The sequence below is a fragment of the Leopardus geoffroyi genome, chromosome A2 (assembly GCF_018350155.1).
Source record: "Leopardus geoffroyi isolate Oge1 chromosome A2, O.geoffroyi_Oge1_pat1.0, whole genome shotgun sequence".
NCBI classification, from domain to species: domain Eukaryota; kingdom Metazoa; phylum Chordata; class Mammalia; order Carnivora; family Felidae; genus Leopardus; species Leopardus geoffroyi.
In genome coordinates, this window is record NC_059331.1 from 160,931,673 (window position 1) to 160,957,093 (window position 25,421).

The 25,421-nt window shown below is 39.0% G+C and overlaps 1 protein-coding gene across 1 annotated transcript in view; it reads left to right on the top strand.

Moving 5' to 3' along the window:
* CNTNAP2 (contactin associated protein 2) overlaps positions 1 to 25,421 on the top strand; it is a 1,977,252-nt gene that overhangs the window by 1,049,862 nt on the left and 901,969 nt on the right. Inside the window, exon 9 of the mRNA XM_045496029.1 lies at positions 4,796 to 4,945. Within this exon, the coding sequence (XP_045351985.1) occupies positions 4,796 to 4,945 (150 nt within the window). The remainder of the gene's footprint in view (positions 1 to 4,795; positions 4,946 to 25,421) is intronic.

Sequence of the window (25,421 nt, forward strand, 5' to 3'; positions counted from 1 at the left end):
GGGAGACACAGAATCCGAAGCAGCAGGCTCCAGGCCCTGACCTGTCAGCACAGAGCCTAGTGCGGGGCTCAAACTCACAGACCGTGAGATCATGACCTGAGCTGATGTTAGACGCTTAACCTGACTGCGCCACCTGGGCGCCCCCCAAAAATTTTTGGTATAATGATATGGATATAAATATACTGCTTCCTAGGTGCCAAGCATTGTTTTAATGCTATAGAAATGCTAATTAATCTCCTCCTCAAAACAAATCTGTGAAGTGGATAGTGTTATTTTCATTTTAGAGAAGAGAAGCCTGAGGCACAGGGTGGTTGAGTAAAGTGCCCAGGCTGGCAAAGGGCCAGAGAAATGCAGGCAGCTTGGCTCCGGGATCAGTCCTCCTAATCCTCCTAATCCTCATGCTGCTTTCTGTCCTTCTGCTGTCTTGCTGTGTCTCAGGAGGTGTTAGCCATATGAGCCAGGGGTCTCTTTTCTAAGTATCAGTGACCAGCATCCTTTCCATTTTGGTCTGGTCCCGAGCCACTGTGCAGACACCAGGACCCCTGCCTCCAGGAGTATGGGTCTCCGGTGAGTTTCTCCGTTTCCTGGAATGTTCCTTCATTCATTGACTCTAGCACAGAGAGTGGAGGAATAGCATGTCTTTAACAGCACATAAAAGGGCTGCTTTAATCCTGTGTTTTAATTTGGTCTTTGTTGTTTATGACTCACAAACTTGTAATAAAGCTTGAGATGATGATACTTTTTTCTCTAAATAAATGTACTGATATTTATTGCAAGTACCTGTCTTACAACAATGAGCTGATCGACCGTGGTGGTCTAAGTGAATTTCGTATATTGAATTCCAAAGGCTCTTAAGTTTAATTAATGTTCCATTTCATATGAATTAAAATTTGCTAAACAAAATTGTTTATTTAAAAAAAAATACCTTAAAGACGCCGTTCCTTATAGCTTTTTCTGAAGCAAAACTCATTCAGTACTGAGCCCTCCAAGTCACAGATGGTCCAGGAAATGATAAAGGTAAAAAATAAATTGGAGAAAGTTTGCAGGAGAGGTCACATATTTTAATTTTAGGGCTTATAACGTAAAAAGAGTGAACACAAAGTTCCCTTTGCTCAGAGTTTCACTAAGTATGGAAATGACTTAAATGAACACTCGTGGGCTTATTCTAATATGCCTTGGAGAAAATGTGTATTTGAACTCATACTTTTAATATAAAATTTTGATTCTAAATACAATTGTACGGATGCAGGAAAATACTAAAAGACATGTAGGATATTGTGGTGCCACAAAAATCTGATGCTGCACATGCTTGAAAGTTGGCAAAGGAAACTGGGTGGTGTGTGAATTATTTAACATCCTAATGCTGCATGGGACAAGGACATCCTCAGGTGTGGTGGCAAACCGGAGTCTGCTTCGGATGTGTGTGTGTGTGTGTGTGTGTGTGTGTGTGTGTGTGTGCGCATAGTATAAGAGTTCTGATGGTGGATGCACAGAGGTTTTATAAGCTGTTTTGTTGTTGTCTGGTTTGTTTCTGTTTGTTGTTTGTTAAGAGTTGAGCCTGTGCAACCAGACGGGAGTTTCAGTTCTAAGTTCTGCCATTGATTAACTATGGGATGCTTACACTGTGTTAAATTCAGTTCTCTTGCCTATTTACCTGAGGCAGTTCTAAATACTAATTTCTAAAACATCTTGTGTGAATTATAAACAAATCAAACGCAAGTACTTGTCAAAGTGAGTAGTCTATAGAGCTTAGAACGCTGTATCTTTAAATACTTCCCTACACAGAAATAACGCAATTACACTCTGCTCTAGAAAAAAAGACTTCCCACCATTATATTTTATAACATGTGTCTGAAGAAAGTTTTTAAAAAGCAGCATATTTTGGGTGAGTGGATCATCCTTTTTTCCCATGGAAGGATTGAACTTCATATCTGGGAACCCATTCCTATCATAGATTGCTAAGGCGTACCTCTTGAAGATGAAAAATTCAAAATGATAATTGGAATTGAAATGAATAGAAATCACAGTGTAGACTGAAATGCAGCAGTGGCTGCCATCAACAGGCTGCTTTTATCTGAGTTTTAATTCCTCTAGTATTTAAGTTTCTTGAAAAAAATAAAGTAACCTTTTAATTTTTCTCTGATTGAAATAAGAGACCTTTTGTTGTGAACAATTAAGCTGATGATGTCCGTTTGCAAATTAATTGTAGGATGAAGAGATGTTCAAAGGAATTTTTAGAAAGGCAAGTCTGCCTACTGTTTAGAACAGGAAGATCTGTCAGCTAATGGTGTTTCCTGTGTGACTTTTTCTGAATGTGTGATTATTTAGAATTAACTTGTGAGACTGGACATTTTTGTAGCATTGATGTCCTCGGGATCCGTGCGCCAAAATTGCGTTTCAGAGCAGAGCTTATCACGTTATACAGGCAAAAACAAAAGTCAGAATCAAAACCATGCGCTTCTACAGTTAATCAGCATGAGGCCCAGTTTTGTACTCTAAAGAAAAATGTTAGTGTTGTGTTCATCTGTTCTGTGGGAGAACCCCGAGTGTACCTACTGGAGAAGGAAATATTTCAGTAAACACTACCACTTGTCTGACAGCTAGCTAGTTTTAATTTTAGAATAAGACTTTACATTTACATAGTAATTTCACAGTACAAAAAAAAATATATGCATATTATGCATTTCATAACTTGGAAGTTATTCAGTATTAATTACTTTAAAGCTAAGATTTTCTCTTTTCCTCCACTGAAATAAAATGTGCTCAATATGTATTACTAAATTAAAATTTAAGAATCCTAATGGGGCTCCTGGGTGGCTCAGTCGGTTAAGCATCTGACTTTGGCTCAGGTCATGATCTCGCAGTTCGGGAGTTCGAGCTGCGGGTTGGGCTCTGTGCTGATGGCTTGGAGCCTGAAGTCTGCTTTGGATTCTGTGTTTCCTTCTCTCTCTGCCCCTCCCCAGCTCGTGCTCTGTCTCCCTCCCTCTCAGAAAAAAAAATAAATAAACATTAAAAAAAATGTTTTTAATCCTAAAAAGAAATACCTGCGGTGTGGGTATTTGTCATGATATTTATCAGTATAATGCCAATAAATGTTACATACATGTGACCATCTTAGAAGCTCCAACAGACTTTAATTTTTTTCGTTAAAATGGGATTTTGGTTTAATAGCATAAGCCAACCACCAGTTTATGCTTTTTCTGCAGAGGGCCACGCAGTAAATAGTTTAGGCTTTGTGAGTGATTAACAAGTCTCTGCAGCAGCTCCTTGGCTCTGTCTTTGTAGATCAAGACCGTATGTACACAAACGAGCCTGCCTGTATTACAACAAAACCGTGTGTGGGCCCTAAAATTTCAATTTTGTATCATTTTCCCATGTAATTTATTATTATTCCTTTTATGCATTTTCACCTCCTTAAAGTTGTGAGAACTGTTTTCAGCTCTCAGACCCCACAAAAACAGATGGCAGCAGGCCAGCGAAGGCCCCTAACCTGATTTGTAAACCTCTGATCAGAGGCTGGGAGCCGTCATCTGTGTCCTGGTTGACTTCATTCTTAGATGCTTCTACCTGCTAGGCCTCTCTGCCTTTTGTGAATCTGCAGTGTATCTTCCAAATAACTTCTTCCTGTGGATGCTAAAGTATTCTATCTGGAGTACATTGGACCAAAATCCCTTACCTTTGCCGTAATAGCCTAGGCCAGGTTGAAAGAAAGTCACTCTGACCCTCTTAGACTTCTTCCTGTCTCTCTGCGTGTTTCATAAATTCTTTCCAGATGCTTACGTCCAGTGGCTTATCTCCTTTGTCTACGCCTTAATTTTCTAATTATTCTTTGTAACATGAACACAAACTAAACAAAACCTTCAAGTCATTGTCTGTCTAATGGAGAGCTTAGAAGAATGTTTGTTTCCCAAGATCCTTGTACTAAGCAACGATGGAATGTGGTTGTTAGGGTTGGAGCTGTTAATTTATTTTTGTTGGGTTTTTGTTGTTGTTGTTTAAATGTAACCTAATTCATTATAAAGAAACTTTATTTATAAATGACCAGACAACCCTGGTATTATTTCTCATGTTTATTAGTGGTTAATTAGCACATATTCACATATTTTTTTAGTCCTTCATTTCTATAAACTATGTATATCTACTTGTCAGATGTGGTTACTGAGAGAAAATAATAGTACAAAAAAAGTTCTTAAAAACAGAGACATTAGATAAAAGTTATAAACCCATTTTCTTACCTGACAGTGGCTTCTGGTAAACCTGATCATAAAATAAGTAAGTTAAAATAGTTCTGGGGCGCCTGGGTGGCTCAGTCAGTTAAGTGTCTGACTTCGACTCAGGTCATAATCTCACGGTTTGTGAGTTTGAGCCCCATATTGGGCTCTGTGCTGAGAACTCAGATCCTGTTTCAGATTCTGTGTCTCCTTCCCTCTGCCCCTACCCTACCTGTGCTCTGCCTCTGTCAAAAATAAATAAATGTAAAAAAAATTTTTTTTCATAGTTCATCATCACCTCCCAAACAGCTTTGTTTACCCCATTTGCTTTCCCAGCTACCAATGGCACATGAATAATTATTTTCCTACTTGATTGGTTGTTTTGCCTTATCTTTCCAATGGAGGATAAAATCCCTTATGATATTAAAGAAGCATGATATCAGTTGCAAGTAGCCCAGAATTTTTCTAGATGAAAATATATACATTTTTGCCAGTAAAAATGGTAAAATCTGACCTTGTTGATATTGAAGGTTGTTTTAAACTGTACAATCTTTAGAAAATAAATTTACTGTTTTCCTTAACAGGTTCTGGGTTGAATGATGGACAGTGGCATGAGGTTCGTTTCCTAGCCAAGGAAAATTTTGCTGTTCTCACCATTGATGGAGATGAGGCCTCAGCAGTTCGAACTAACAGTCCTCTTCAAGTTAAAACCAGCGAGAAATACTTTTTTGGAGGTAAGACTGCCATTTTTTATTGGTTAACGAATACGCTGTTAGAGTTTCAGTGAAGTTCGATTATGAAGTATTTATAGTTGATTCAGTAGACTCAGCAGATCTCAGGAAGAAGACCAAACTCTTATTCTGTGACCTGAAATGCGAGTGGCAAATTTATGCTTCTTCATGATAAAGGTATTCATATGATGTCATGATGTCACCATATTCTTCTAGTTTAATTCAAATATTCAAACTGTAAAGCATGAGATTCTGAGTCCATTCATTCTCATAATACTATCTTCAAGAATCAGGTCCTTGGGTTATGTATTAGTCACCTGTTACCGTGTAATTACTTACTCCAATGTTGTTTAGTGCCTTAAAACAACATTGTCTCAAATTACTCTAGATCATGAATACAGGAATAGTTTAGCAGGCTGATTTTGACTCAGAGTCCCTCATGAGGTTATTATACCCAAGCGCCTGTCTGTGACTGCATCATTTCAAGCCCTGACTGGGTTCGAGAGTGTTTCCAGGAAGGTACACTCACTAGGGTGACAGTTGGTGCTGGTTGTTGTCTGGGGCACCTTGGTTCTTCTCCACATGTCTCTGATTTTGGGGGGCTGGTCTTCCTCAAGCCAAGAGAGGAGGGGAAAGCCAGTAAAAAAGAAAGTTTCCAAGATGGGAGCTGAAGTTTTTTTCTAAGCTAGTCTTGGAAGTGACATGCCATCACTTCTGTTATACACAGTTTGTTAGAAGTGAATCATTCAATCCAGCCTACCCTTAAAGGTAGGGGGTTACGTGAGGAGATGTGTAATGAGAACATCTTAGAGGCTGCTGACCGCAGGTTGACTTATAGGAAAGCCATCTTATTACACATACCTTGGCTCTTAAGCAATGAAAAAATTAGTAAAAAAGAAGGTTCTCTTAAAACAGTCAATCCTAATATATGTGAAAAAGTGTAGCATGGGCCTGGGAATATTTTTTTAATTTGAAAAATGTATTCTGACAGATTTTTTTAGTCATTAATGAAATGTGGGGACATCTTTTTATTAAAATGTTAGGTGTTTTGTTTAAATCAATATATCTTTCACTACATTATTGTCTCCTCATCCTAAATCACTCAATATGAGATCTGAAAAATTGCTTTCTTAGAAGAGGCTTTGTTAAACTTTAAAAAACATAGGTGTACATACATCTGCCTCTGAAAATATATTTATTAATAATCACATGTATTTATTTAAATACTTATATATCACTATATTTATATATTTTTCTATTATTAGAATAAGCCTATTTGAGAGCAGTTATCTTGTATATCTTATTCCTTGTTGTATCCTCTAAGGCCTTAGAAAAATTCCTGGCATTTAGATGACCAATAAATATGAATGAATTGGTAAATTTAGAAAAATAAGCAAGGCAAGCACTCTACTTCCAGTTGTTTAAAAGAAGAAATAGAAGGGGCACCTGGTTGGCTCAGTCGGTTAAGCATCTGACTTTGGCTCAGGTCATGATCAGGTCATGATCAGGTTTGTGAGTTTGAGCCCCACATCGGGCTCTGTGCTGACAGCTCAGAGCCTGGAGCCTGCTTCGGATTCTATGTCTCCCTCTCTCTTTGCCCCACCCTCACTCACACTCTGTCTCTCTCTCTCAAAAATAAGTAAATATTAAAAAATAAGAAAAGAAAAGAAAAAATAGAAGCCCACAGAGCTCTACTGACCTGCCACTGTGTGTGTGGTCAGCAAGGGAACTCCAGACCTCGGACTCCTGTAGCAGGGTGTTTCTCCCTATACATCATGATACAATGAAGGGTGACAAGTCAGAGACAAAAGACCTGAGCTAGAGCTCTCTTTCTTGAATATTCCATTGTGTTCACTGGAAGTTCAAACTACGTCTTCAAAAAGGCTCTGAATAAATATCTGATGAATGGGTGAAAGTCAGACATGATGTTTTATGAGGGAATAAACTAGGGCTTACTGATGTGCAAAAAAGCAGCCCAACACCCCAACTGGTTTTCCTGCAAAACCATATTTAATTTGATGGGCTTTTGGCCAACAGTTTCCATTGCTGACATAGAAAATGGATCACAGTAGTCAGTTGGAAAGCTATTGATAATCCCTACCCATCCAAATGACAGTGGAATATCTTTGGCCATGGATGAGCATGCCAAAAGCCTAAGGTCAGAGCAGAGTTTTGATCTCTTTCCATCTAGATGGGAAGCTTAAGAGCTGTAACCAACCATTTTAAGGTACAACGTTTATGAGCTATGAGGGCTTTATAGTGTGCTGTTTCCTATTGCTTTACAGATTTTGGTTTTCAACCCCAGTGGTCAGGAGCATATTTCCTCCCTCTTGGGCCTTTGGTCTGCCACTGGGAAATGCTATTAGCAAATGATCATGACACATCTTTGGTTATATGTTCATTAGCTCAGTCCTTGAAGTATATGAGAAGCACCAGAGGAACTTGTTACATTTCTGAATTCTTGGCCCCCTCTCCTAGAACTCAATGCAGAATGCTGGGGGGAAAAAAAAAGAATTCTAAGCTTCAACTTTTTTCTCATTTCCACAAATGATCTTGAGGAACAGAATTAGAGATCAACCTTAGCCAGTTCGCATGCACATCTTTCAAATTCTTCTGAAAGACAACATCAGTCACTGGAAAGTGAGGTAAGTGAGAATTCGCTACTTTTGTATAGCTTAGCCACCATAGAACAGTAACAGGAAGTCACAGGACACAGTTTGGTGCCCATACAGACATGTATCGAATGAGCATTTTTATTAGCAAGCTGGAACAAGGAACGCAGTTAATGCCAACTCCTCTGTGAGTTCAGTGAAGTCCTAGCTCTCTGACTTGCTGCACCTTGAAAAAAACATGTTCTCTCTGGGCAACTTTAGCAGTATTCTAGAAGCGGGATTCAGCCGCACCCAGCCAGTGGCAAGCAGTAGAAAGGCTCCTAAGTTGATGGCTGGCACAGTATCGTTAAGCAATCCAGACTCCAGAACCATCCCCAAGGCTTCAGGTCATAGGTGCCCTTGTCTTCTGCCATCTTCACACAGGCTGTAGGTGTCTGTGAAAGATGGTTTGTCAAGCTTCATAAGCTTAACATCTTTAATTTCACCACTGAGATATCTTTCCTAACATGTATCTAACATTTATACTGATTAACAAAGCACTAATTCCACCAAAGAAAACCCAATTTGGCATTTAGTAAGTTGATGAGGGGAATAGGTAGGAGAAATCCTAAAGTAGCCGTCTCTGGAATGGCTGCAGCCTGTCTGATAGAATGTTCATGACCGCCTCTGGCATGTGGCTTTCAGATTAGAATGATAGCTACTTCTGGATTGTAATTCACACACACACACACACACACACACACACACACACACACACACACACCTTCCTATTGTCTGTGATGAAAAATTTTAAATTAGTTGTTAATATCATAATGAAAACATCTTAAATGTTAGTGTAGTGGAAAGGTCTAAAATATGAGCTTTGAAACATACATATCTGGTTTGGGATTGTGGTTTCACTTAGTTGAAAGATCATGTTAATAATTTATCTTACTTCTTCATCCATTAAAAGGCCATAGAATAACCTATTAAACCCAGGGTCTGTCTCCAGGAGATGCTAAATGCTGACTCCCTTTCTAATCCATCTGGAGTCTTTATTTAACTCATTCAAAGACAGCCCCTTCCAAGGAGGATTTGAGACTTGAGACCACGTGCTCATCTAAAGGCTCTGACCAACTTCTGCACTAATCAAAGCATTCCTTCCTCCTTGGGAAAAAACAAATTGTTTTCCTCCGAGGTGAAAGCCTTAAATAAAGGCTGGCTGGCCTCATCACTCAGTTACAGGCTCCTAAACATGTACACACTTTGTTTCCTTTGAAGTAAAGCCCTGGTCATGTAGCTTCTGTTCTTTACTGCTGTTTCCTACCAGCGTGGAGCTTTATCTCTCCATGCCTGTGCCTTGCTAATCCCAGAGAACGTCTTAGTTCTCCTCTGTAACACTCGTGATCAGATGTTTAAACACCAAGAATTCTTTTGCCTTGTTCTTTCTTGGGAATAAACAGAAAAAGAAACAGATTATTCATTTGGGATGTTTCCTCAGCAGCAGTTATTTTGGTCGCTTTAATTTTTTTTTCTCTACCACCCAACTGGAATTACTTTTGATAACACTTCATTAATTTTAATAGTCAAAGGAAATGTATTTATTGACTGCTTACCTGGTAATAGGCTTTGTGACACAGGCAAGAGCCCATGGTCATAAGAGATATAGAAGGATTTGTAAATTTCTAAATGTTCTCAGGGTTGGTATTTTTTTTTTATTATTATTAGTATTATCCTGTTGCTTTCATTTGAAAGGAAAAGGAGCTGTGGGCTGACGAGAGAAGAGGTAAGAAAGTTCCAGAGCCAATCTTTCTGGAAGGGGGTGACTGCTCAACGACTTTCCTTCCAAACATACTTTGATGGTTTCATTTATATTTTCTGTCATAGAACTGGGATCCAAGCTCATTCATTTATATCCAAAGAGATTACAGAGCCCCTAACATAACCCACGTATTATGCTAGATGTTGGCCATATGCCATAACCAAAAAGAAGACCAATCTGCACCCTCGTGGGATTGAGTTTTTGCTTTCACAGCAACATGTGTCTGACCTTTATAAAGTTGTCATCTTATATGGTTTGCATGATTCTCTTACTAATTTTATAGCTGCTCTGATCTCCATGTAGGGAAACCTCTGTTTCGCACTTAAGACCTTTCAGCCAGTTGGATGAGGCTCACATTATCAAAGTTACTTACATTTACTTAAAGCCGGTTGATAATAGACATTAACCACATTTGCAAAATGCCTCCACAGCAACACCTAGAGTCGTGTTTGACTGAATACCTGGGTATTATAGCCTATCCAAGTTGACACATAAAATTACCCATTACAGGGTTTTCTATATCCTGGATTCAAGACATCAAATAAAATGATAACCAAGTGTCTGGTTTAATGTACAGATAAGGGAATACCAGAAACTGCCTTTTATAGTTTTCCAGTTATATTTTCCAAGTCTTCTACATGCTTAGTTTTCTACTTTGTTTCATTTCATACTTTCTAAGGTTACCTCTTTTATTCCCTCTCTTTGCAACACATTAACTGAGACAAAATTGATAAATGCTAAAACCCACCTATTTAAAGTGTACAATTCAGTGAGTTTCTGTAAATGTATACAATAGTGCAGCCATCACTAAATACTTTGTCAAATATTTAGATAAAATTTCTGACACAGAGTAGGTTCTCAATGTCTGTTTATTCACTGAATAAACTAATCAATAGTCCCTTAAGTGTACATTTGCTACTTATATGCACAAGGGACTAGAGGACTTTTCATCCCCACATAGGCTGTCAGCTTCTGCCATATGTCCCACACTCTCAAAAAATTTAGGTCAGGGATACTGATTGTGCTCACATAGAATGGCCATTATCATATTTGGTATTCCACTATCATATTTGGCAGTTATAACCCTTCAGGGTCTGGAAGAGAAAATAATTTGTATTTGATCAAATGCAATTTTTTTTTTAATCTAAGCATACTTACATGTATGACTAATACGTAGTAGAGCCAGGACTTAAATAATTTCACTTGGTGAATATTTACTAAAACCTGGCATTATTACCCATACCGGAGCAGTGCACAAGTTAGAAAAAATACGTGCTCTGAAAAGGTTACATTCCAGTCAAGATAACACATTGGTAAGATGAGTGTATTTTGGAGACAGTAAGTGAGGGGAGGGATGGGACGTCCGTAGGAGAGGGGTGTTGAGTATTGTCACCTGACATAAGCTGGCCAGAGGCAGCCTCAATCCAGAAGCTGGCGTCTGGACCAAGAGCTCAAGGGGGTGAGGACATACGGGAGGAGAGCGTCCCTGGGAGAGAGAAAAGTAAGTGCAAGTGTGTGTCCAGGTGGTGAGGGGGCGGAGTGCTTGAGGAAGGGAGGCCAGCATGGCTTTAGGAATGTGAGCCCTCAGAGGCTGGGTTGGGAGGGGTCTGTTACACTCAGCGAAATGGGAAGGCATGTGAGGATTGGACCAGGGGAGTGGGGTGACCTAATTGACATTTCTTGAGATGCCGTTTTCAGAAAACAGCATAATCGAATGAGGGAGCACAGTGGAGACTATGGTAATAATCCAGATAAACCCGGGTAGAGACTGGGTGATAGCAGTGGAGGGGATGGGAAATGAAAATTCTGAATCCGTCCTTGGAGGTCAAGCCAACAGGACTTGCCCACAGGTGGGACATATTCACGCAGAAGAGTCAAGGATAACACCAGTGTGCCTGACAGAAAGTCTGTGCCACACATCTGTCCTCCTTCCGCTTCTACTCAGTGGGGTCCACTTGGCAGTGTTTCCCTAAGAATCAGTTCTGACATGTGCATCATACAGTACTGAATGTGTTTGTGCAGTGACCTGTCATCCCTCCTCCAAGATCAGCCATGACCTCCCCCCTCACTCTCCCATGTGCCTGCATTCCCTTTCTCCTGGGTTGCCTGGATGGGATTTGACTCAGTTCCCAAATCTCTCCGGTCTTTGCCAGATGCTCTTTTGCTATATCACCTTCAGGATTTAACAAGGGTCAAGAACCTATTGATTTAAAATCAGCTCTCGTGGGGCGCCTGGGTGGCTCAGTCTGTTAGGCATCCGACTTCGACTCAGGGCATGATCTCACAGTTCTTGGGTTGGAGCCCCGTGTCGGGCTCCGTGCTGACAGCTCAGAGCCTGGATCCTGCTTTGGATTCTGTGTCTCCCTCTCTCTCTGCACAGCCCCCCCTTCTCAAAAAAGAAAAAAACATTAAAATAAAATCAGTTCTTGTAAACTGAAATTCCAATCTGTCTCTTATTGGAGGGAGCACAGTGCCGCTCGGAAATAGACAAGCGGAGGACAAGGCTAACTAAGCACCCGCAATGGCCTTTAAAAATATTAGTTCATGTGCAGTCTCTTAGTGGATGTACTGTCAGCTTGAAAGTATGGTGTGAGCATAATCTTCTCCTGCTTTTTGTCCCATCCATGGCCCAACTACACTGAGGTTGGAGGGGTTAGCAGATAGGCTATTTATTGTCTTTTTACAAATCAAATGAAAGCTCACTATCATCCACATTTACACAGTGCTGAACATGATTTATTGTTGGAAGACTTGAGTTCCCCATCTTTTGTGGAATATGCATCCCTTTGAAATACAAATTCAATATTATAAATAGCAGGAGTCAACTTTTTATGATCAACTAACAACATATTAAATCTCAGAATGAGAAATGAGGAAATCACAACTTAGAACCTCCGAGATTCCTGTAAATTGTTAATAGTTTCTTTGATTTGGATTGGCTAGCATTATATATATAATAATTGGAATTCATTTTTCTTTAATTGCTTCCAAACCCATGAATTAACTTTTGTATAATAAATATATGTGTGTATATGTTTTTTCTTCTTTTTGTGCTTTTACTGTTTCACCCTGGATCAATATTACAATATTACTATATTACGTAAAGCATTATATTGTTTTTCTCCTTTCAGCTTTAGAGAGTTGACCCATCCTTGAATGTAGTGAGTTTACCTAGAAACTTTCTCAATTATGAATTTCTTAAAAAGGACTTGATTGTACAAAAACAACTACTTACCTGTGTAAGTCTTTAGATCACTATTTGCTATTCTATGCAAATTCATCCCCCCACTTAAAAAAAAAGTACATTTTAAGCCTCTCTTTCCATCATGAGGACATTAATAAGGAGAGACACATTTCTTTTTCAATCTAATTCCCAAAGTACTTTTGGCTGTTCTGGTTTGTTTTCCAATTATATGCATAAAAGAAAGGGGCAGAGAAGAGGAAGGGAATTGCACAATGAAATTGAATATATTAACTTCATCAGAAACTGTTTCCCTGTAGGAGATAAGAAACTATTCATTATGTAGCCCCAAATTCCTAAGACCTTTATATATCTCCTAGAAATAAAATTTGTTTAGAGCTGGGATTCGGTCTAATTAGAGTTATTGTGATAGTCTATACGCCTTCACTTTTTTTCTGGCTCTGTGAATGGCTTGCACTGGGAATATTCAGATTTAAGACAGAATTGTAAGTAGTTTTCCAAATAACAAAAATCATGGAATTATAAAAACTCTTTGACTTTTAAGAATTGTTTTAACCCTGAGGCTGTTTATCACTGGTACTTTCTGCTTTCTTCTTATATTAATTTTGCTACTGATTAAAATCAGTAGACTTAAAGAGCATAATGTTCTGACTGTGGAAATAATATAGATAGCTCTACAGGTATGCAAATTAAATATTTTTTTCTGTGTGTATTTTTGAGAAAGTATTTTCCATATCTAAAATGCTCCTAAGTTGAAAATAAAAACAGCTAAATTTTAAAACGGTGATGTCTATCTGGTGCAAATATGTGATACGTATCAAGTTATTACTTGAGGATCGTAAATGTTTCTACAGATTATCTTAATCATTGATTTTATAATGTTTTATCAACAAAACCCAGAAAAAAAACCCATATATATACATATATATATACATATATATATGTATATATATATATTTTTTTTTTTTTCATGACTAATGTGTCTGTTTGGTACTCTAAGAAACAGAGATTAAGGGGGGTTAGCCATTTGAAAGACTTAACCAGGCAAAATGCCTCTGTTGGATACAAGGGTTAAAGAGGAAGAGAAGGTCTGACACCTGAGGGGGGAGAGAGGAAAAGGGGGATCGAGTCAGGAAGAGCCCCCAAGTGCTGGTAGTGTTGGCTATGATCCCTCGCAAAATTGCCTATTAGCATCTATCATTAAATGGAAATGGCTGGAGTAGTTGGTTAGAGCAGTCTGGCCTCAGCAGAAGGGCATCTCTAGACTCTAATTATACCAGCCAACACTGATCCTCAAACAGGAAGGGAGATGTGACAAGCATCCCTCCTTGGCCACCACAAGCATAAGTGAAAACAAAAGATAGTTCTAGAAAGTTCTTTCATAGTATTCCTTTACAAACCAGAGAAAAGTGTGCTTGTTTGTTTTGGTATAGTTGTATTTCCATTTACAGAAATAACTCCCTATGGCCAGAGGAAATGATTGCAGGGTACTTATTTTTAAAAACTGCTGAAAATTCAAATAGTGATTTTGCTATATATGCAGGAGGAAAACCAAAAATGGAAGCCAACGGCCTGTGGTTGTGCTGGTCTATCATTGTTTATTTTGTTCACCTACCTTCTCATGTATAAGAGGCTTCTAGGGTGTTTTGGGTTTTCGTTGGTTTGTTTGTTTTGGTTTTAATGCAGTGTTGTGCTGCATCCTTAAGTAAAAGTTTGATTTTGATTCAGTAGGTTTGAGGTTGGGCCCAGAAATGTACATTTTAACCAAGTATTTTGATGAATTCCTTTTATTTTTTTAACTACTTTGTTGAGATATAATTCACACACCATAAAATTCACCATTTAAAGTATACAATTTAGTGTTTTTTTGTATATTCTCAGAGTTATGTAACTATAACCACACTCTAATTTTTGGTCATTTTCATGACCCCGAGCAGAAACTTATTAGGAGCAACTCTGCGTCCTCCTACAGTATCCCCCAGCCGTAGGCAACCACTACTCTATTTCTGTGTATAGATTTGCCAATTCTAGGCATTTTATGAATGGAACCATATATGAGATTGTCTTTCACGATTGGCTTCTTTCATGTAGCATGATATTTTCAAGGTTTATTCAATTTTAGCATGTATCACCACTTTATTCCTACTTACGTGTGAATATAGTTCCATTGTATGGGTATACTACATTTTTCAATCCATTCATCAGTCGACGGACCTTGGGTTGTTTCCACTCTTTGGCTATTATGAATAAGGCTGCTATGAACACTTGTGTACAAGTTTCTGCATGTATGTATGTTTTTCTTACTCTTGAGTATGTAACTGGTAGTGAAATTGTCAAGTCTTATGATAATTCTATTTTGTGAACCTGCTAAAATCTTTCCCGAGTTATCTCAGTGTCTGTAGTTTTCTCTCTACACTTAAAGAACACCAATTTAAAGATTTGGGGATCCGAATGCAGGAAGCAAAAGAGCTATTTCTTCTATCCCAACAATGAAAATTCTAGATTCCACAAATGGAAGCAAGGATTAGAAAGAAAAATAATATGAGACATGAGAAAATAATAAAAGACTGAGTAAAGATATGAGACTAACGTCAGTAAGTGGAAAGTTAGAAATACAAAACATTGGAAGGAAACAAAGATTTTTTTTCTCTCTAGATAGGAACAATCTCTAAAGTTGAAAAAAAATTCTCTTGTAAGGTGGTCGAGAAAATAGTAGGATGAACAAAGTGGATCTTAGTGAGATTTATTTATAAAAACAAAGCAGCTTTAAACATAACTGAATTTCAGAAGGAAGAACTTTTACAGGTATCATAGAAGAGATGTGGCTCGAGTTAAATTACCTAAACGCGAAACAAGAAACACCAGGCAGAGGGAATGGGAGAGAAATAATAAAATTTGTCAGGATTTATTTTTAAAAGTGCAGATGGATAAAATAAAAATCTTTTAACATAACACTTGTATTTAATTATATATTGTTTTTAAACTTGCTAATACACACACACACACACACATATATATATATATATATATTTTTTTTTTTTTTAATTTAACAGAAATTTCTTTTTGCCTAGTGTTAGATAGAGTTTGCTTTCTGGAATAGAATGTCCACAAATGTGGATAAGTTTAGTAAAAGAAGGCTTCTTGTTGCATGAAGAATTTCATCATTGTTAGTCGTTCTTTTAAAAACCAGATAGTGGGAAGAATTGGCAGTGTGTAGCACCATCGGTGTGCAAAATATCCATTTTCACCCTTCTTCCCATACATGGAACATTTTTATGTCTCCTCAAGGGGGACCAATCCAAAATCTCATTCGTTATTGCATCCAGCTCCAGCCCACATCTCTGAATGGTGTATGGACCTCTACGTTAGGGCAACGTTTGATTCCTTCTGGTCTCACGAGGTATAAACTCAAGACCTGATAACTGTACTGCCCACTTCCCCCATGGAAAATAAAGGTATAAGAAACCGAGCTTTTACTAGTCCACAGTAGTTTTTACATCTTGTTAGTCGGGAAGAGCAAGGGACCCCTTTCCCAGTGCCCTCCGTGACCCTAGGTTTCACTCTCTGAGAGATCCCTCCTTGGCCATCATTCTGCATGGCCATCTGAAGAGGGCATTCAGGTTGCGCCCTTCTCATGGGCTGCCTGCTCTCATGTGCTGATAGAGACGTGGACTCCTAGAGACTGCTTTACTCAGTGGGCTCAGCTTGTTGCGGGCCATGCTTCTGGTCTCCTTGGCAACATGATTCCTCGGAGACATGTGGTCTTCTAATTTGTTTCCTTAAGGTGGTTCTCTGTGCAAGAAACCACATCTAAACATCTGTTCTTGATGTAGCTGTAAGCCTGGTGCCTCCGTGCTTTTCCTTACCTCTGTGTCCCGCCACTTCCCAGTGGAGGTGTATCACTTCTCACTTGGAGAGAATTTGCTGATCTCTCCTTTTCCAAATCTCTCCACCCTGTCAACTCAGTGCCTCCTCTGAACCTTGAGGCTTTGCGACCAAATCGCCCTTGATTGGATGACAATAGCATAAATCTGATAATTGCCATAAAACTGTTTTCCACTGGTAAACAACTTCTGTTGTTTTGTGCTTATCTTATTTCATTTATTTATTATCCATAGTTATGTAGTACATGACAGAGTTCTGCTGGACATCATATATTTGCATCAAATATGGATTAAATTCTAATATAGCAAGTCCTAATCAATTAGAAGACTATTTCTTGCACTTCTTTATTTTATTTTCTATCTCTTTTTTGTTTTTGTTTTTGTTTTTTTCCAGCTTAACTCTGACCTGAGGATAATAAAAGATATTTTGGACTATAGCTTTACTCCCTTCTAAGCATACCTCAGGGCGGCTATGGCTTTTATTTATTGTACTTTAGGATACAGTTTCTTCATTGTTTTTGTTTTTGTTTTTGCTTCAAGCTCATAAATTGGGGATTCTCCCTCAATTCAGATTGCCAACATAAGCAGAGAGCACCTGCCATTTTAAAGTGTTTACTTTTATCTCAGCCTGCAGGCTGGTTAGTCCTGGACTGAGTTCATCTCTCTCTTGAAGACTGCTGAACACAGCAAGAAGGAGCCAAAGCATATCAGCATTTGAGTATTTCCTCATATTTCTTCTAATATTGAAAGTCTCAGTTGACCTCTGCTTTGCCTTCCAAGGAATAGCAGTTGACAATATGACCAAATATTTTGCCACAAATAGCAAAGGTCCCAGCTTTCCAAAGACTGTCATCATCCAGGCTTCGGTCCTGGCGCCTACTCGAAGCACTTCCATAAAATTATGTTCTGTCATGCATAGCACCCTATTTTTAAATATAGTACCAAATATGGTATTAGTTGAATTAGCTTCAGCTCTGAGTGACCGAGACTGTGATTAACAAGATAGAGATGTATTTGTTTTTTCCAGAAAAGAAGATAGAAGGTAAACTCTTAGGCGGCTGCAGTGTCCCACGGAGTTAGAAAGCCAGGCTTCTTTCTGTCTTTTGGCCTTACCATTCTCAACAGTTAGTATTCTCCTTGTGGTTCTAAATGGCAGTTTAAGCTCCAGATATCCAGTTTTTAGGCAGAAGCAGAGAAGGTGATAAGAGGGGCTGGGCTCTTTCTATGAGGCCACTCTCTGAAGTCCATACTATGTATGAAACACATCAGTGGCTGAAACTTACATGTTCACAAAAGGGAGATTAGGTAACCAAGTGCCCAGCTAAATGTCTATATCCATGCGAGAGGGGGAAAATTAATATTGGAGGATAATTAGCAGTCTCTGTAACAACTCCTTTATTTTATATTAAATGCTTGATATTATCTTTGAATTTAATTATAGTCTGTGCACCCAATTTTACTTAATAAAGTGACATCCAATATTATTATTCGCTCCCTGGGCAAATTTTGAAAATCTGTGTATGGTTGTTTAATCTAAAGATATTGAGTTTGGGAAATACATTTAAGTGGATTCATTTCTTTTCCAAGTTTTCAATTATCCATCATTCTAGCCTGAAGCTTTTTATAACAAATAATTTAGAGTAGTAAAATTAAATAGTTTTTAAAAAGCAATAGAATATTCTCTAATCATGTATTTATATCGCTGTCATTCCCAGTCATATTTCTATTCCCCATAAGAAGCCTAATTCAATAAACGTCTCGCTTACATTATGAGAGAGTTATATGACCATTCCTCAAAACACTAGACATCATTGAAATTCATGTTGGTTGTTATCTAGGAACTTTTTTCTTTAGCTCAGAAAGTAAATGATTGTACATTTGTTGGCTCATAGATGGTAGAAATTTGATCGCGGTTGCTTAGTCTGGACACACGGACACTAAGAGGCCAGGTAAACGTACCTTTGAATTTAGGAAACTGCCCAGACCTTAAAATACGTGAGGTGGTATCATATGGACAACCACACCTTAAGCTCCAGGAGAACAGGAACCATCCTTGATTTTGCTCATCCCAGCTTACCAGAATACTTCACAGTGCCTAACATGCAGAAGGTGCCCGTTACATATCTGCTCGGTGAATTACTAAGGGTGATTAACCATACCGTTCAAAATTTGTTCTATTAGAATTCCTTACATTATTTTACGCTAGAAGGCAATTGCATATACATTGAAGCCTCCTTTTGGCATTCTTATTATTAAAAAAGTATACGATACACCATGCCGTACCTTGTATTTTTATCTCTTACTGTGGCATTAAAGTGTAATATGTAGGAAGGCATAATCGTTCCCTAGACATCAACTCTAAAGGTGAAAGCTGTACTCTACGACACTTTAGCTTTTCCTTAATAAACATCGCTACTTTTCCCTTATGTGAATTTTATTAAATCTTTCTAAACTTATTTTTTATGTCTGAAGATTATATTGTCCCTCGGAAAGGTTTGTTTCCTAATGTGTAATTTGTTTTTCAAAGAAAAATATATTTTAAGCTACCCCTCTAATATTAAACAATAAACTGTTTTCTAAAATACATATTAATTCCCTGCCATTGAACACCTAATCGGCTAAAAATAGATACACTTCACTATCGTCCTTGGGTGGATGAATACAAATCTCACATAGGGAAAATGCATTGTTACAGTTCTGTCTGTGGCTGTAGATAATGGCACAAGAGTTGGAAAGCAGCCTCCAGGTTTTTAAAACATCAGCAGTTGCAAAATGGTCTTAAAGAAATGAGATTTGAATACTTAAAAATAACTAAACGTAACTTACTTACGGTGGTATGAAGGGTTTATTTAATATTTCCGAACATCATATATGTCTTCGTCAAACCAGACTGTCGGATTTAGTCCAGTGTGTAACATCCCCGTGTTCTGTGTCCCTCGCCAACCAGGTGAGGTGAGAGAGTAATATGTCTTGGTGGAGGAGGGAGCAACGGTGAGGAAGGCTTGCGAATGTTTTGCGCCACTTGCAAAGAACTTAATAGGCAAACATAGCCTCTGTTTGTTAGTGCTGTCTAAATATTGATTTGTTTTTCACCCAGTCAGGTAAGAGCGAAACTTCCCTATATTATAGTGGGAAACTTATGCCACTTACCATATGTAGCTATAAAAGTTAGGCACAACTTTCAGCTATATTAATTGTTGAATTCACAGAATGTGTGTGTGTGTGTGTGTGTGCGTGCGTGTGTGTGCGCGCACGGTTATTTTAAATACACATAACAAAATTTATCATTTTAACCACTTTTAAGGATATAGTTCAGTGGCATTGAGTATGCTCGCTTTGTTGTTGCATACTCATCAGTCTCATCCATCTTCAGAACTTTTTCCTGTCCCCAGACTGACACTTTATAACTTCGACTCCACTAAATGCCAACTTTCCTTCCCCTTTCGCCCAGCCTCTGGGAACCACTCTGCTGCTCTTCAAATTTGGCTGCGCTGGGTACTTCGTGTACATGGGAGTGTATGATACTTTTGTGTCTGGTTTATTTCACCAGGTTTCATCCATGTTTTGACATATATCAGAGTTTCATTCCTTTTTATAGCTGAATAGTATTCCCATGTTTGTGGGTGTCTTACCCATTCAGCTTATCCATTCATCTGTCTGTCAATGGAATTTGGGTTGTTTCCACCTTTTGGCTCCTGCAAATAATGCATGTACGGATGGTGTACAAATATCTATTTGAGTCCCTGCTTTCATTTCCTATGGGTATAAGCCCAGAAATAGAATTGCTAGATCATATGGTAACTCTGTTTTAATGTTTGAGGAACTTCCATATTGTTTTCATCGTAGCTGCACCATTTACATTCCTATCAATAATGCTCAAGGGGTTCCTGTTCCACCATATCCTCACCAAAGTTGTTCTCTTTTTCTTTCTCTTTCTCTTTTTTTTTCTTCCCCTTACAAAAGCTCTCCAAATGGGTCTAAAGTGATTTATTTTGTTGATGGAGAGCTGAAATGTGTTGAGGTAAATGTCCTCTGACACTTGGCTTTTACATTTAGCCTCTGTCCTGTTCTGCAATGACATTACTAGACAGTAAATTCTCTGGGGACAGGAAAAATGTCTGTTGCCACTGTTTTTCAGCTTCTAATGTAGTAGATGCTTAATACATGCTGAATGGGTGACTACATGGGTAAAAGTATGTAAGAAAGCTTAAATGAATGAAGAGACCGATGAATGCATTCTAGAATTTCCATAGAAATACTTTCTAATTTTCCTTTTGTTGGTCAGACAAGCTATGGAAAACCTTCAGGAACCCTGAAGAGTCTTGCCATGTTTCTTTATTTAAAAATATACACACTCACAACAATAATATTCACTGGCTTTTTACTATGATCTAGAAACTATTCTGAGCATTTTATTTATCTCATTAATCCTCATGATAGCCCTATATCAAGTGACTATGATCATTATGCCCATCTAATAAAGGTAGAAATTAAGCCTCAACGTATGTGATTTGCCTAAGGACCTTCAGCTCCTGAGAGTCAGAGTGAGGAATCTAGGTTTGTCTGACTCTAACCTCCTAACCAATATAGTGTACTGTTCATTAGAATGCCTGCATTTCGTTGGCATTTTCTTAATTGCTTTCCAGGTTAAATTGTAATCAGTGCTTTAAATGCTTCACAAAACATAACTTACATTCAAACTTAATCAAATTAAATAGATCAGATCAGAAGAAAAGGGCTGACGAGTCTGATTAGCTGTATTTTTAAGGTCTCCAAAGACATACAGAAGCTACTCCTACCTTCATTTCATAGCTGTCAGAAGTCTTCAGTGATAAATGTGCATTACATTTTCTTTTATTGACTTTGCTCATCTTATTTACAGGAATAAGGGACTTATGTATAAGCAAGTCCTTAAAAATGTTTATTTTGTGATTAGTGGGGCCTTAGGAAATACGCTCTTCCTCCAAAGTTCTTTCCTCTTTGTCTCTGCAAGACTACTTGAAATTCTCAGGGCACCTGGGTGGCTCAGTCAGTTGAGCATCCGACTCTTGATTTCCGCTCAGGTCCTGATCCCAGGATGATGGGATTAAGCCCCACTTGGGGCTCTTCACTGAGAGTGGAGCCTGCTTAGGATTCTCTCTCCCTCCCTCTGTCTCTCTCCCTCACGTGTGCACTCTTTCTAAATATAACATATATGTAAAAAAGAATACTTGAAATTCTTGTATCGTGCACTTGGGTTAGGGAATTAAAAGCAGTTGTGACAATGCAAATGCTGTCCTAAAAGGTTGATGCATTAAGCCCTTATCAGCCATAGACACCTTCACTGGAGTTTGTTGTTCAGAAAGAAAAGGATCTAGAAAGAATTAACTGTAAGAAAAATATCAGAGAGTCTAGCAGGCTTGAATAAGCTGGAGCTTATGAAAGGTATCTAGAGATAATTTTTAGGGAAAAAAATAAGCATATTGGAACAAAACTAATGAGAATTGATCAGGATGAGAATGAGGTCTCATCTCAACAAACAACAGGAAAGAAGCAGGATGGGTTACTCTGCTAATTCATTCCCTCAGTGTTCTTTTCCAAGGAAAATGGATTGCAAACTGGAAAAGGGAAAACAAGAACCAGAGAAAGGACACTGGAATCTACAATAGGTGAAGAAAAGAACCTCCAGTTGCCTGCAACGAGCTCTCAGCAAAGAATACAGACCAGTGACAGAACTTCTAACTCTTCATTGGAAACACAATCCTGCATTCTGTTAATTCAGCAACTAACAGGGCTGGGAGTCGTGGCTGGCATAATTTTGTGAGTCTCCAAACCACTCAGCTTAGTGAAAATACCCAGCTACTCCAAGTCTGTAGCTACAAGGGTGGGTCTCTCAGAGATGTAAAATGACAGAGACCACCATTATTGGCCACCTATAAAGTGAGAGAGGAAAGATTCCGGAAACAATGGGTCTGTATAAACCTGGCTTTAATCGCTCTAAAAATTATCAAATTGATTATGAAACTGGTCGTTTATCAACACTTAGTAATTAATGAAGCAATCAAGTGTCTTAGAGGAAATCACTCCAGGAGTATTTTTTTTTTCTTTTTTTGATAGGAGTGATAGGTTGAAAGATCAAAGGAATTTCATTGGCAGGTGATCATCATCGGAGGAGAAGCACCCATCCTAATACATGCGCACACCATTTGAAAATTCCCGCTAAAATAAAGCCGGCCTGTGCTGTGTGCCATGGCCCTCAGCTGTCTTCAGGCAAACACTGGATGGATACTAACTTTAACTTGATTTAACAAGACCTTTGGCAAAATCTGTTGTAGCAAAATTTGCAGTTGAATTTAAAACCCTGAGTTCACCAGCTCTTCCTTCAATATGCAGTTTTGACTCCAAACTAAATAGACACCGAAAGAAAAGGTGAATGTCCGTGAAACAAAGTTTCATGATTTTGACCTCTCCCCATCTTACTCCACCTTGGAAGTGGGAAGAAAAATAAAACAGAGTGAGAACGGGCTGAGCAAACTCATAGCTGGTTGGTCATCTCCTGGGGCTTGAGCACCCCAACATACACGGGGGTACGCATGACCTTGGATAACAGAGTGAATCTGAGTACTCTGAGATGAAGGCAGGTGAATGGTAAGAATCACAAAAGGCGTGTTTGTGGTGTGTGTGTGTGTGTGTGTGTGTGTGTGTGTGTGTGTGTGTGTGTTTTAATGGAATAAGTATAAAAGTTATCCGTGAAGCTTCTCTCTCTCAGAGAGATGTCTTAACCTTTGTAAGCTTCTGGAGGTCCATTTGAAACACAGGATATGGTTGGCTCACAGCCGTGGGTGCAAGCATGCAGTCACCTGTGCCCAGGGGGAAGAGGTAAAGGAGGCAGAGCCTCTCCTGTGCACTCACAGAGCTTCTGTCATAACTTCTCCGACTTCTGGACCCTGGTCTTGACATGTGATTCTTACTTGATATCTCAGATTATTTTCCTTTAGTCCCTGGCTCAGATCTTACCTTACGGCTCTAAGGTAACATCTTTTTCTGCCCTTAGGTACCTTGAAAAGGTGCATTTGTGCTGTAGAAATAGTCAAGTGAGTGAGGTCGTCACGAGGCAACCCTAAGCCATTACTGCCATCCCTTTCCTATGAAATATTTTTTTATCAAAGACTCTAATAATAACGTCAAACCAAACTTACCAGGTTTGCAGATGATCCACACCTGGGAGGAATATCTAAGCGCACAATGGCACTGTTTAGGAAAAATGGATGAGGATTTTATAATTTTTTTTTAATGTTTATTCATTTTTGAGAGACAGGGACAGAGCATGAGCGGGGAAGGGGCAGAGGGGGAGACACAGAATCCGAAGCAGGCTCCAGGCTCTGAGCTGTCAGCACAGAGCCTGACGCGGGGCTCGAACTCACGAACTGTCAGATCATGACCTGAGCCAAAGTCGGGCACTCAACCGACTGAGCCACCCAGGCGCCCCAAGGAGGAGGATTTTAAAAATCTGTGTTCAAGCTCTGGTTCTGCCACTCACTAGTGGCTCTTAATTTTCTTATAAATGAGAAAAGTGAGATTCTGTGAGTTAAGCAGACTGCACATACACCTAAGAACTGAGAAGGGACTGATGCATAATGGAGACCCAGATTTATCTGCCTAGAGGTACAACAGACTTTGGTAACAAATCAAATGGGAGGGCCTGGTGAAGAGTGCAGGGGGAGCCAAGGATGGTGACCAGGGTTACTGGTGAACCTGTACATATCCATCAGGATGGCAAGAAGAAGATGACATTTCACATATATCAGACAGTAGGTTTCTTTCAGACATTCCTGTAGAAACATCTCCTGTGTACTTCAGTAAAGAGATGATTTGGGAGTCCCAATATAACATTATAGTGGTAACAATGCAAACCTGTGAAAATAGATGAGCGTGGATTGATGCGGAAATGAGGACCAATGCCCAAGCGGGACGGGACACTGACTTTAGGGAACGGACAGAGGAGGCAGAACCTCACGTGAGACTTGGAAGAAGCAGGTCAAGCAGCTGGCAAAGAACTGTGGGGCTCTGAGGGTATAGGGGTCACCAAAGGAGGAGAGAGGGTCAAGAAAGTGTAGAGTTTGGCAAGGGACGATCTAAAAGGCCCGTCAGGATAAATAGAAAGGTGTCTGTGACGACTGACCAGCATGTGTGCTGCAGTCTTAACTCTTTGTTCATTTCAGTCCCTCTGGGATTAAACACTGAGCGATTCTCCAAGACTGTTTCCAGGAACGTTTTCAGAAGTGATCTTATCAGCTGCCTCAGTATCCCAGAAAAGTTCTCCAGCAAGCATCTGGCTTTGCTGTTCTCACGAGAATGACTCAGATTCCCCCTTCCTGGTTAAGGTCTACCATGATGTGGCTTTGGCAATAGTTAGCCTGGATAAGAAAGTAATAGTGATCACAAGAAAGGATTATTGTCATTTGCATCAAGTGAAATGTAAGTCTGCGGAGTGATAAGGTTGCTAAAACGTAATGTTCAGATGATCTCAGTCTGCATTAATGGAAGAGAGTCGAGACCACGAGAAACAATAGCTCCATTTTCCTCTGCATTGGTTAAACTATATCTATTATGTTCTATTCTGGGTGCCAAATTTCAGGAAAATTAATCCATTTGAATGTATCAAGAAGAGGGTGAAGTGAAAAATGTTCTGTAAATTGCTTTTTTGTGATGAAAATATCCATAATGGCAACCAATTGGACAAAGTTTTCAGAACGGAAAACTCCCTTCTGCTTTCTTTCTCCGTTCCTCTGAGTGCTCTACAGACCACTCAGCAAATGCCTGCTTGACATCTGGAGAAGTTCACTGCCAATCAGCAATCAGAAACTTTTAGCAGAGCCTCCTGGGCAGAACACAGAAAGTAGCTGAAAGAAAGACAAAAATAATTGTAGTACAATGATGAGCAAAATAGGTTTTTATTTATTTGGGGGGTGGGGAGAATGTTGGCTTAAAAGCAGACAGC